General features: G+C 39.5%; 1 protein-coding gene across 3 annotated transcripts in view; it reads right to left on the reverse strand.

The window, feature by feature from the left end:
• The window catches only part of LOC106594232 (SH3 and multiple ankyrin repeat domains protein 3), a 158,064-nt gene that overhangs the window by 21,797 nt on the left and 123,646 nt on the right, over positions 1-12,621 (reverse strand). For all 3 annotated transcript variants that reach the window (XM_082972589.1, XM_082972590.1, XM_082972591.1), the window contains one exon: positions 6,924-7,126. In XM_082972589.1, the coding sequence (XP_082828715.1) occupies positions 6,924-7,126 (203 nt within the window). The remainder of the gene's footprint in view (positions 1-6,923; positions 7,127-12,621) is intronic.

The following is a 12,621-nucleotide window of genomic DNA, read 5'->3' on the forward strand; positions in this document are numbered from 1 at the left end:
GTAGTGATGTTACCAGGTGGAATATATTAATGTAGTGATGTTACCTAGTGGAATATATTAATGTAGTGATGTTACCAGGTGGAATATATTAATGTAGTGATGTTACCAGGTGGAATATATTAATGTAGTGATGTTACCAGGTGGAATATATTAATGTAGTGATGTTACCTAGTGGAATATATTAATGTAGTGATGTTACCAGGTGGAATATATTAATGTAGTGATGTTACCTAGTGGAATATATTAATGTAGTGATGTTACCAGGTGGAATATATTAATGTAGTGATGTTACCAGGTGGAATATATTAATGTAGTGATGTTACCTAGTGGAATATATTAATGTAGTGATGTTACCTAGTGGAATATATGAATGTAGTGATGTTACCAGGTGGAATATATTAATGTAGTGATGTTACCTAGTGGAATATATTAATGTAGTGATGTTACCAGGTGGAATATATTAATGTAGTGATGTTACCAGGTGGAATATATTAATGTAGTGATGTTACCAGGTGGAATATATTAATGTAGTGATGTTACCTAGTGGAATATATTAATGTAGTGATGTTACCAGGTGGAATATATTAATGTAGTGATGTTACCTAGTGGAATATATGAATGTAGTGATGTTACCTAGTGGAATATATGAATGTAGTGATGTTACCAGGTGGAATATATTAATGTAGTGATGTTACCTAGTGGAATATATTCATGTAGTGATGTTACCAGGTGGAATATATTAATGTAGTGATGTTACCTAGTGGAATATATTAATGTAGTGATGTTACCAGGTGGAATATATTAATGTAGTGATGTTACCAGGTGGAATATATTAATGTAGTGATGTTACCAGGTGGAATATATTAATGTAGTGATGTTACCTAGTGATGTTACCAGGTGGAATATATTAATGTAGTGATGTTACCAGGTGGAATATATTAATGTAGTGATGTTACCTAATGGAATATATTAATGTAGTGATGTTACCAGGTGGAATATATTAATGTAGTGATGTTACCTAGTGGAATATATTAATGTAGTGATGTTACCAGGTGGAATATATTAATGTAGTGATGTTACCAGGTGGAATATATTAATGTAGTGATGTTACCTAGTGGAATATATTAATGTAGTGATGTTACCTAGTGGAATATTTTAATGTAGTGATGTTACCAGGTGGAATATATTAATGTAGTGATGTTACCAGGTGGAATATATTAATGTAGTGATGTTACCAGGTGGAATATATTAATGTAGTAATGTTACCTAGTGATGTTACCTAGTGGAATATATTAATGTAGTGATGTTACATAGTGGAATATATTCATGTAGTGATGTTACCAGGTGGAATATATTAATGTAGTGATGTTACCAGGTGGAATATATTAATGTAGTGATGTTACCAGGTGGAATATATTAATGTAGTGATGTTACCTAGTGATGTTACCAGGTGGAATATATTAATGTAGTGATGTTACCAGGTGGAATATATTAATGTAGTGATGTTACCTAATGGAATATATTAATGTAGTGATGTTACCAGGTGGAATATATTAATGTAGTGATGTTACCTAGTGGAATATATTAATGTAGTGATGTTACCAGGTGGAATATATTAATGTAGTGATGTTACCAGGTGGAATATATTCATGTAGTGATGTTACCTAGTGGAATATATTAATGTAGTGATGTTACCTAGTGGAATATTTTAATGTAGTGATGTTACCAGGTGGAATATATTAATGTTGTGATGTTACCTAGTGGAATATATTAATGTAGTGATGTTACCAGGTGGAATATATTAATGTAGTGATGTTACCTAGTGGAATATATTAATGTAGTGAGGTTACCAGGTGGAATATATTAATGTAGTGATGTTACCAGGTGGAATATATTAATGTAGTGATGTTACCTAGTGGAATATATTAATGTAGTGATCTTACCTAGTGTAATATATTAATGTAGTGGTGTTACCTAGTGGAATATATTAATGTAGTGATGTTACCTAGTGGAATATATTAATGTAGTGATGTTACCTAGTGATGTTACCAGGTGGAATATATTAATGTAGTGATGTTACCTAGTGATGTTACCAGGTGGAATATATTAATGTAGTGATGTTACCAGGTGGAATATATTAATGTAGTGATGTTACCTAATGGAATATATTAATGTAGTGATGTTACCAGGTGGAATATATTAATGTAGTGATGTTACCTAGTGGAATATATTAATGTAGTGATGTTACCAGGTGGAATATATTAATGTAGTGATGTTACCAGGTGGAATATATTCATGTAGTGATGTTACCTAGTGGAATATATTAATGTAGTGATGTTACCTAGTGGAATATTTTAATGTAGTGATGTTACCAGGTGGAATATATTAATGTAGTGATGTTACCAGGTGGAATATATTAATGTAGTGATGTTACCAGGTGGAATATATTAATGTAGTAATGTTACCTAGTGATGTTACCTAGTGGAATATATTAATGTAGTGATGTTACATAGTGGAATATATTCATGTAGTGATGTTACCAGGTGGAATATATTAATGTAGTGATGTTACCAGGTGGAATATATTAATGTAGTGATGTTACCAGGTGGAATATATTAATGTAGTGATGTTACCTAGTGATGTTACCAGGTGGAATATATTAATGTAGTGATGTTACCTAATGGAATATATTAATGTAGTGATGTTACCAGGTGGAATATATTAATGTAGTGATGTTACCTAGTGATGTTACCAGGTGGAATATATTAATGTAGTGATGTTACCTAATGGAATATATTAATGTAGTGATGTTACCTAGTGGAATATATTAATGTAGTGATGTTACCAGGTGGAATATATTAATGTAGTGATGTTACCAGGTGGAATATATTCATGTAGTGATGTTACCTAGTGGAATATATTAATGTAGTGATGTTACCTAGTGGAATATATTAATGTAGTGATGTTACCTAGTGGAATATATTAATGTAGTGATGTTACCAGGTGGAATATATTAATGTAGTGATGTTACCAGGTGGAATATATTAATGTAGTGATGTTACCAGGTGGAATATATTAATGTAGTGATGTTACCAGGTGGAATATATTAATGTAGTAATGTTACCTAGTGATGTTACCTAGTGGAATATATTAATGTAGTGATGTTACATAGTGGAATATATTAATGTAGTGATGTTACCTAGTGATGTTACCAGGTGGAATATATTAATGTAGTGATGTTACCAGGTGGAATATTTTAATGTAGTGATGTTACCTAGTGGAATATATTAATGTAGTGATGTTACCAGGTGGAATATATTAATGTAGTGATGTTACCAGGTGGAATATATTAATGTAGTGATGTTACCTAATGGAATATATTAATGTAGTGATGTTACCAGGTGGAATATATTAATGTAGTGATGTTACCTAGTGGAATATATTAATGTAGTGATGTTACCAGGTGGAATATATTCATGTAGTGATGTTACCTAGTGGAATATATTAATGTAGTGATGTTACCTAGTGGAATATTTTAATGTAGTGATGTTACCAGGTGGAATATATTAATGTAGTGATGTTACCAGGTGGAATATATTAATGTAGTGATGTTACCAGGTGGAATATATTAATGTAGTAATGTTACCTAGTGATGTTACCTAGTGGAATATATTAATGTAGTGATGTTACATAGTGGAATATATTAATGTAGTGATGTTACCTAGTGATGTTACTTGGTGGAATATATTAATGTAGTGATGTTACCAGGTGGAATATATTAATGTAGTGATGTTACCTAGTGGAATATATTCATGTAGTGATGTTACCAGGTGGAATATATTAATGTAGTGATGTTACCAGGTGGAATATATTAATGTAGTCATGTTACCAGGTGGAATATATTAATGTAGTGATGTTACCAGGTGGAATATATTAATGTAGTGATGTTACCTAGTGATGTTACCAGGTGGAATATATTAATGTAGTGATGTTACCTAATGGAATATATTAATGTAGTGATGTTACCAGGTGGAATATATTAATGTAGTGATGTTACCTAGTGATGTTACCAGGTGGAATATATTAATGTAGTGATGTTACCTAATGGAATATATTAATGTAGTGATGTTACCTAGTGGAATATATTAATGTAGTGATGTTACCAGGTGGAATATATTAATGTAGTGATGTTACCAGGTGGAATATATTCATGTAGTGATGTTACCTAGTGGAATATATTAATGTAGTGATGTTACCTAGTGGAATATATTAATGTAGTGATGTTACCTAGTGGAATATATTAATGTAGTGATGTTACCAGGTGGAATATATTAATGTAGTGATGTTACCAGGTGGAATATATTAATGTAGTGATGTTACCAGGTGGAATATATTAATGTAGTGATGTTACCAGGTGGAATATATTAATGTAGTAATGTTACCTAGTGATGTTACCTAGTGGAATATATTAATGTAGTGATGTTACATAGTGGAATATATTAATGTAGTGATGTTACCTAGTGATGTTACCAGGTGGAATATATTAATGTAGTGATGTTACCAGGTGGAATTAATTAATGTAGTGATGTTACCAGGTGGAATATATTAATGTAGTGATGTTACCAGGTGGAATATATTAATGTAGTGATGTTACCATGTGGAATATATTAATGTAGTGATGTTACCTAGTGGAATATATTAATGTAGTGATGTTACCTAGTGGAATATATTAATGTAGTGATGTTACCAGGTGGAATATATTAATGTAGTGATGTTACCAGGTGGAATATATTAATGTAGTGATGTTACCAGGTGGAATATATTAATGTAGTGATGTTACCTAGTGATGTTACCAAGTGGAATATATTAATGTAGTGATGTTACCAGGTGGAATATATTAATGTAGTGATGTTACCTAATGGAATATATTAATGTAGTGATGTTACCTAGTGGAATATATTAATGTAGTGAGGTTACCTAGTGGAATATATTAATGTAGTGATGTTACCAGGTGGAATATATTCATGTAGTGATGTTACCTAGTGGAATATATTAATGTAGTGATGTTACCTAGTGGAATATATTAATGTAGTGATGTTACCAGGTGGAATATATTAATGTAGTGATGTTACCTAGTGGAATATATTAATGTAGTGATGTTACCAGGTGGAATATATTAATGTAGTGATGTTACCAGGTGGAATATATTAATGTAGTGATGTTACCAGGTGGAATATATTAATGTAGTAATGTTACCTAGTGATGTTACCTAGTGGAATATATTAATGTAGTGATGTTACATAGTGGAATATATTAATGTAGTGATGTTACCTAGTGATGTTACCAGGTGGAATATATTAATGTAGTGATGTTACCAGGTGGAATATATTAATGTAGTGATGTTACCTAGTGGAATATATTCATGTAGTGATGTTACCAGGTGGAATATATTAATGTAGTGATGTTACCAGGTGGAATATATTAATGTAGTGATGTTACCAGGTGGAATATATTAATGTAGTGATGTTACCTTGTGATGTTACCTAGTGGAATATATTAATGTAGTGATGTTACCAGGTGGAATATATTAATGTAGTGATGTTACCTAGTGGAATATATTAATGTAGTGAGTTTACCAGGTGGAATATATTAATGTAGTGATGTTACCAGGTGGAATATATTAATGTAGTGATGTTACCTAGTGGAATATATTAATGTAGTGATGTTACCTAGTGTAATATATTAATGTAGTGGTGTTACCTAGTGGAATATATTAATGTAGTGATGTTACCTAGTGGAATATATTAATGTAGTTATGTTACCTAGTGATGTTACCAGGTGGAATATATTAATGTAGTGATGTTACCTAGTGATGTTACCAGGTGGAATATATTAATGTAGTGATGTTACCAGGTGGAATATATTAATGTAGTGATGTTATCAGGTGGAATATATTAATGTAGTGATGTTACCAGGTGGAATATATTAATGTAGTGATGTTACCTAGTGGAATATATTAATGTAGTGATGTTACCTAGTGGAATATATTAATGTAGTGATGTTACCTAGTCATGTTACCAGGTGGAATATATTAATGTAGTGATGTTACCAGGTGGAATATATTAATGTAGTGATGTTACCAGGTGGAATATATTAATGTAGTGAGGTTACCAGGTGGAATATATTAATGTAATGATGTTACCTTGTGATGTTACCAGGTGGAATATATTAATGTAGTGATGTTACCTAGTGGAATATATTAATGTAGTGATGTTACCAGGTGGAATATATTAATGTAGTGATGTTACCTAGTGGAATATATTAATGTAGTGATGTTACCAGGTGGAATATATTAATGTAGTGATGTTACCAGGTGGAATATATTAATATAGTGATGTTACCAGGTGGAATATATTAATGTAGTGATATTACCAGGTGGAATATATTAATGTAGTGATGTTACCTAGTGGAATATATTAATGTAGTGAGGTTACCTAGTGGAATATATTAATGTAGTGATGTTACCAGGTGGAATATATTAATGTAGTGATGTTACCTAGTGGAATATATTAATGTAGTGATGTTACCAGTTGGAATATATTAATGTAGTGATGTTACCTAGTGGAATATATTAATGTAGTGATGTTACCAGGTGGAATATATTAATGTAGTGATGTTACCTAGTGGAATATATTAATGTAGTGATGTTACCAGTTGGAATATATTAATGTAGTGATGTTACCTAGTGATGTTACCTAGTGGAATATATTAATGTAGTGATGTTACCTAGTGATGTTACCAGGTGGAATATATTAATGTAGTGAGGTTACCATGTGGAATATATTAATGTAGTGATGTTACCAGGTGGAATATATTAATGTAGTGAGGTTACCTAGTGGAATATATTAATGTAGTGATGTTACCTTGCTCCGCCCACAGGGGACCTGTGTCCAGGGTCCAGCAGTCCTGCAGGCTCCTCTCCGAGTGAGTGGGAGTCTTTACTGAGTAACTGGAGACGTGAGGCCAGCTCCAGCCCACCACCCCCCACGGCAGTTGGCCTGCCCTCCTCAGGGCTACTCTGCCTGGGCCGAGACTCGGACACCTCCCCCCAAAGTTTGGATCTCCTCTGTAACACACAACAATCAACATACCAATAATAACAAATACCAACAACAACTGGAAAGAAAGAGCAAAGTCATGTGACTGAAATCTATGAACAGTGAAAAGGTGGCCTGTTTAGTAGTAGCAGTGCACTGTATTAAAGGAGTATGTAACTGGGTAATACAGTAGGAAATGGGGTTAGGGCATAAATACAGCCCATCTCCTATCCATACACTGGGCTCTTCTGTGACAGCATGGGCAGTGCCTTTGAGGGCTCTCTCCATTTCAAAGTAGTCAATTTCTTCTTCTACTTCTAGAAGAGTATTGGTAGTTCATAAACAAACTGTACAGTTGCATACCACCTACTGCGCTGGAGTGTGTGTAGTCTGAACATGTATAAAGCCAAGGTTGATGATTTACTGCCACCTGCAGTTCTGGAATGTTTTCTCAGCAGTATAATTCATTGGCAGACCCCTCCTGCTGACTTAGATGGAATTCTGTGGTCCGTCTTTAATCCATAGCCCACCCAGGTGACTACTACCATCCTTGGGCCGCGGGAGTGAAAGATTCAGCAGGCTACTGGCATTACACACCTGGCTAGAAGTTTACTGTAGCTCTGTTGGAATAACTTTTATAGATAACTTCCACACCTTCTGGAAACAGAAGATGCTCTACAGGAATGACGGAGTCCATCCAAATCATCTCCTGGACTCTGTCCACACATTTCAAGGCTGCGTGGAAGTAATGACTTATCAATGACCCAGCTCATTTAATCCCTACCATTGTGTCGCTGAGTTGTCATAATTCTGCAGCAAATGTACATTATCCCAGGGACGTTGGAAGACACAATGTAGATAACCTAATGTATGTCCCTCTTACTGCCCTGAATGCCTCTGCTGATTCTACAGCTATTGTATGCATTAATCATGTGTCTATGGAACAGAGTTATACTGTTAGCACTGAGGACGTGTGCCCTAATAGGAAGTCCACTGTGTGCAGCTCACCCTGCACTAACAGCACCAATATAAATAACATAAGCATGTCTACTTCTGATAAGCTTCCCAGAAAAGCAATAAAATCAATCAAGCATCCCAGATAACTGCTAAAAATAACCCACATTAACATATGTAGCCTAAGACACAAGATTAATTAAATCAATAACTTACTAGTAACAGATTACATTCATATTCATCTCTGAAACTCACTTAGATAATACCTTTGATGATACAGTGGTAGAAATACATGGTTATGAATCTACAGTAAATAAGGAACTGCCAATGGGGGCAGCGTTGCAGTCTACATTCAGTCTAAGCCTACAAGAAAGTGTGTACCATCAGGCCTGGAGGGAAGCAAGTGTCATTCCCCAACCCAATGTCAAGAATCCTGCTTCCTGAGTCTGTTTCTGCCTGAGATGACTGTTTTTGTTTGGAGTGTTGTCTAAGGTTCCTGAACGCACCCTGTCTGGTTGCCAGGCAACGAGGTTAGGCGGGAGATCTAGTTATTACCCGCACCTGCATCTCATCAACCTTCTGCACACCTGGTCCTGAGCTTCACCTCTTCTTAAACCCTGAGCTGACATCCATTCCCTGCCGGATCGTTAGCAACGAACAGTATGTTGTGCCAGCATATCAGCCTCATGTTTCCTGAGCTAGTTTTGTTGTTTTGTGCTTGTTACTGGTTACTCACTCCCGTTTACTCTGTCTACAGTCATTCTCCCGGAACATTCAACTCCCTTGCCTGGCCGTCGGTGGATACAGTGACTTCATTGAATCCACCCATCTACTCTCATCAACTCACCTCCGCTGCCGCTCCGTCTCCTGGATCACTCAAATTACACATCAAGACTACCAATAAATACTCACCTTCATTTTACTCACCTTGTCCTGGTCTGCTTCTGGGTTCTGTCTTAGAGAATTGTGACAGAACGATCCGGCCAAAAATGAACCCAGCGGACCTGGACTCCGTTCACCATGCCATTACCCATCAGGGTCAGATGTTGGGACAACACAACATGGCGCTACAGGAGATCGCGCTTTCGGTTCAGAATTGTTCTAATATTCTGACGAATATCCAGGCTCAGTTCAGTTTGCCGGCGGATCATCCACCACCTGCTTCACCCCTCCCACCTGTCGCTTCTGGAGAGGTTTCCTTCCGTGAGCCCAAGGTTCCGACACCAGATAAGTATGAAGGGGATTTGGGAAAATGCCGTTCGTTTCTTATGCAGTGTGGATTAGTTTTTGATCTACAGCCCTACTCTTACGCCACAGACAAGGCTAGGATAGCCTTTGTTACTGAACTGCTGCGTGGAAGAGCTCTGGAGTGGGCATCAGCCATATGGGAACAACAGGACACCTGCATGGGGTCATACCAGGTGTTCACGGCAGAGATGAGGAAACTTTTTGACCACCCAGTCCGAGGTAAGGACGCAGCTAAGCGGTTGTTCTCCCTTTGCCAAGGAGCTCGCAGTGTGGCCGATTTTGTTATTGAATTCAGGACATTGGCTGTGGAGAGTGGGTGGAATGAGGAATCACTACAAGCGTTTTTTTACCATGGCTTGTCGGAGCAACTCAAGGATGAGTTGATCTCCTATCCTGAGTCTAGGGACCTGGACAGTCTGGTAGCATTAGCTATTCGGGTGGATAATAGAGTCCGAGAGAGACGGAGGGAGAAGCAATGGGGCACGTCCAATCCTCAGCACCCGTTAAACGGCTCGGCTCGCTAAAGGTGGGAGGTCTTTTAGCGAGCCAGTTTCAACCTCTCAATAGTCCTGTTAGACCTCTTTTTCCTGCTACCCTCATGAACAAGACTCAGAGTTTAGCGATTAACGCATTTATCGACTCAGGTGCAGATGGCAGCTTTATAGATGCCGACTTAGTGGAACAGCTGGGGCTTTCTAAGGAGAAGCTACCGGAAGCCATTGAAGCTGAACGGCAGTAGTCTGGCACGTATCACTATGAGGACTGAACCGGTTAAGATGTTGTTGTTGTCAGGGAATCATTCAGAGGTTATATCCTTCTTCATTTTGCCTTCTTCCCATGTTCCTCTGGTTCTTGGACACCCCTGGCTGAGAAAACACAATCCCACATTCGATTGCGTGACCGGCAAGGTAACTAGCTGGAGCACTGAATGCCATGCTAACTGTCTGAGGACGGCCTGTTCCCAGTAAGGTCAGTGGTTCTAACTCCCCTGAATTGTCCCTGGTTCCTGAAACTTATCACGAATTGGGTGAGGTGTTCAGTAAGCAGAAGGCTCTGTCACTTCCTCCCCACCGACCGTATGATTGTACCATTAACCTGTTTCCTGGAGCTGTCTATCCCAAGGGACGATTATACAGCATCTCTCGACCTGAACGGGAGGCTTTGGAGACCTACATAAAGGAGTCTCTAGCTGCTGGTCTCATTCGTCCCTCGTCTTCACCACTGGGGGCAGGATTCTTTTTTGTGAGTAAGAAGGATGGTTCTCTTCGACCGTGTATTGATTACCGGGGGTTGAATGATATTACGGTTAAGAACAAGTATCCCCTGCCTTTGATGAACTCTGCTTTCGATTCTTTACAGGGTGCTACGGTGTTTACTAAAATTGACCTACGCAATGCGTATCATCTGGTCCAGATCAGAGAGGGGGACGAGTGGTTGACTGGTTTCAATACACCGATGGGTCATTTCGAATATCTGGTGATGCTGTTTGGATTGACCAATGCTTCTGCAGTGTTCCAGAGCATGGTTAATGACGTATTGAGAGATATGATCGGTCTGTTCGTGTTCGTTTACCTGGATGACATTTAGATTTTTTCCACGGAGCATTCCAGCCACATCCAGCATGTCAAGCAGGTTCTGCAGCGATTGCTGGAGAACCGCCTGTTTGTGAAGGCCGAGAAGTGTGACTTTCACGCCCACACTACATCCTTCCTCGGGTACATCATCTCCCGGGGAGAGATAAAGATGGACCAAGAGAAAGTTAGGGCAGTTCTGGATTGGGCCCAGCCTGATACGAGATTGCAGCTCCAGAGGTTTCTGGGGTTTGCGAATTTCTATGGTCGGTTTATCCGAGACTACAGCCGTGTGGCCGCTCCATTAACTGCTCTGACTTCTAGCACCAGGACCTTCAGTTGGAATCCGGAGGCAGATTGTGCGTTTCTGGAACTGAAGAGTCGATTCACCAATGCCCCGATTCTCTCTCAACCTGACGCTGCCCGACAGTTTGTCATGGAAGTGGACGCGTCTGATGTGGGGGTTGGCGCCATCCTGTCCCAGCGAAGCTCCACTGACGGCAAACTCCATCCCTGCGCTTTCTACTCTCGTCGTCTGTCGTCGGCGGAGAGGAATTACGATGTGGGTAACCGGGAGCTTCTTGCAGTGAAACTGGCCTTGGAGGAGTGGCGCCACTGGTTGGAGGGAGCGGAGCAACCGTTTATTGTCTGGACTGACCACAAGAATCTAGCGTACGTGCAATCGGCTAGACGTCTCAACTCGCGTCAGGCCAGGTGGGCTTTGTTTTTTGGACGTTTTAATTTTTCCCTGACATTCCGACCTGGATCTAAGAACGGCAAGGCGGACGCCTTGTCCCGGATGTTCTCCAAGACGGAGGAGAGTGGGGCCAAGACCGAGACGATTCTTCCCCAGAACTTCGTCGTGGGAGCTGGCACATGGAGGATTGAGGAGGAGGTTCTGGCAGCCCTTCGGACGCAGCCCGGTCCCGGTAACGGTCCACCCGGTTGGTTGTTTGTGCCTGAGTCTGTCCGGTCTGCTGTCCTCCAATGGCCCCACGCCAGTAAGATGGCTTCTCACCCTGGTGTGGCTCGGACGAAGACGTTACTACGCAGACAATTTTGGTGGCCTGCCATGGGAGAAGATACCCGGAGGTTTGTTGCTGCATGCCCAATATGTGCACAAAATAAGAGTGCCAATCGGGCCAGTTCTGGACTTCTTCACCCCCTACCTATTCCCCGGCGACCATGGTCACATCTGGCTCTGGACTTTGTTAAGGGATTGCCCTCTTCTGACGGGAACACGGTCATTCTGACTATTGTGGTCAGATTCAGCAAGTTTGCCCACTTTGTACCCATCTTCAAGCTTCCCTCTGCCTCCGAGACGTCCGAGATCCTGGTTAGGGAGGTTTTCAGGGTCCACGGGTTGCCCAGTGACATTGTTTCCGACCGTGGTCCTCAGTTTACCTCTGCTGTCTGGAAATCATTCTGTTTGGCCATTGGAGCTACAGTCAGTCTGACATCTGGATTTCACCCCCAATCTAATGGTCAGGCGGAGAGAGCCAACCAGAAGATGGAATCCATGCTGCGCTGCCTTGTCTCCTCCAACCCCGCCTCTTGGGCCTCTCAGTTGCCGTGGGTCGAGTATGCCCATAATACTCTCCCTACATCTGCTACTGGGATGTCTCCCTTCAAGTGCCTGTACGGTTACCAACCTCCCTTGTTTCCTTCTCAGGAGAAGGATCTCGCGGTACCCTCGGTCCAGGCCCACATTCGTCATTGCCACCGGACCTGGCATAGGGCCAGAAAGGCTC

Source organism: Salmo salar, unplaced genomic scaffold (genome assembly GCF_965601325.2).
Source record: "Salmo salar unplaced genomic scaffold, fSalSal1 ptg000784l, whole genome shotgun sequence".
NCBI classification, from domain to species: Eukaryota; Metazoa; Chordata; class Actinopteri; order Salmoniformes; family Salmonidae; genus Salmo; species Salmo salar.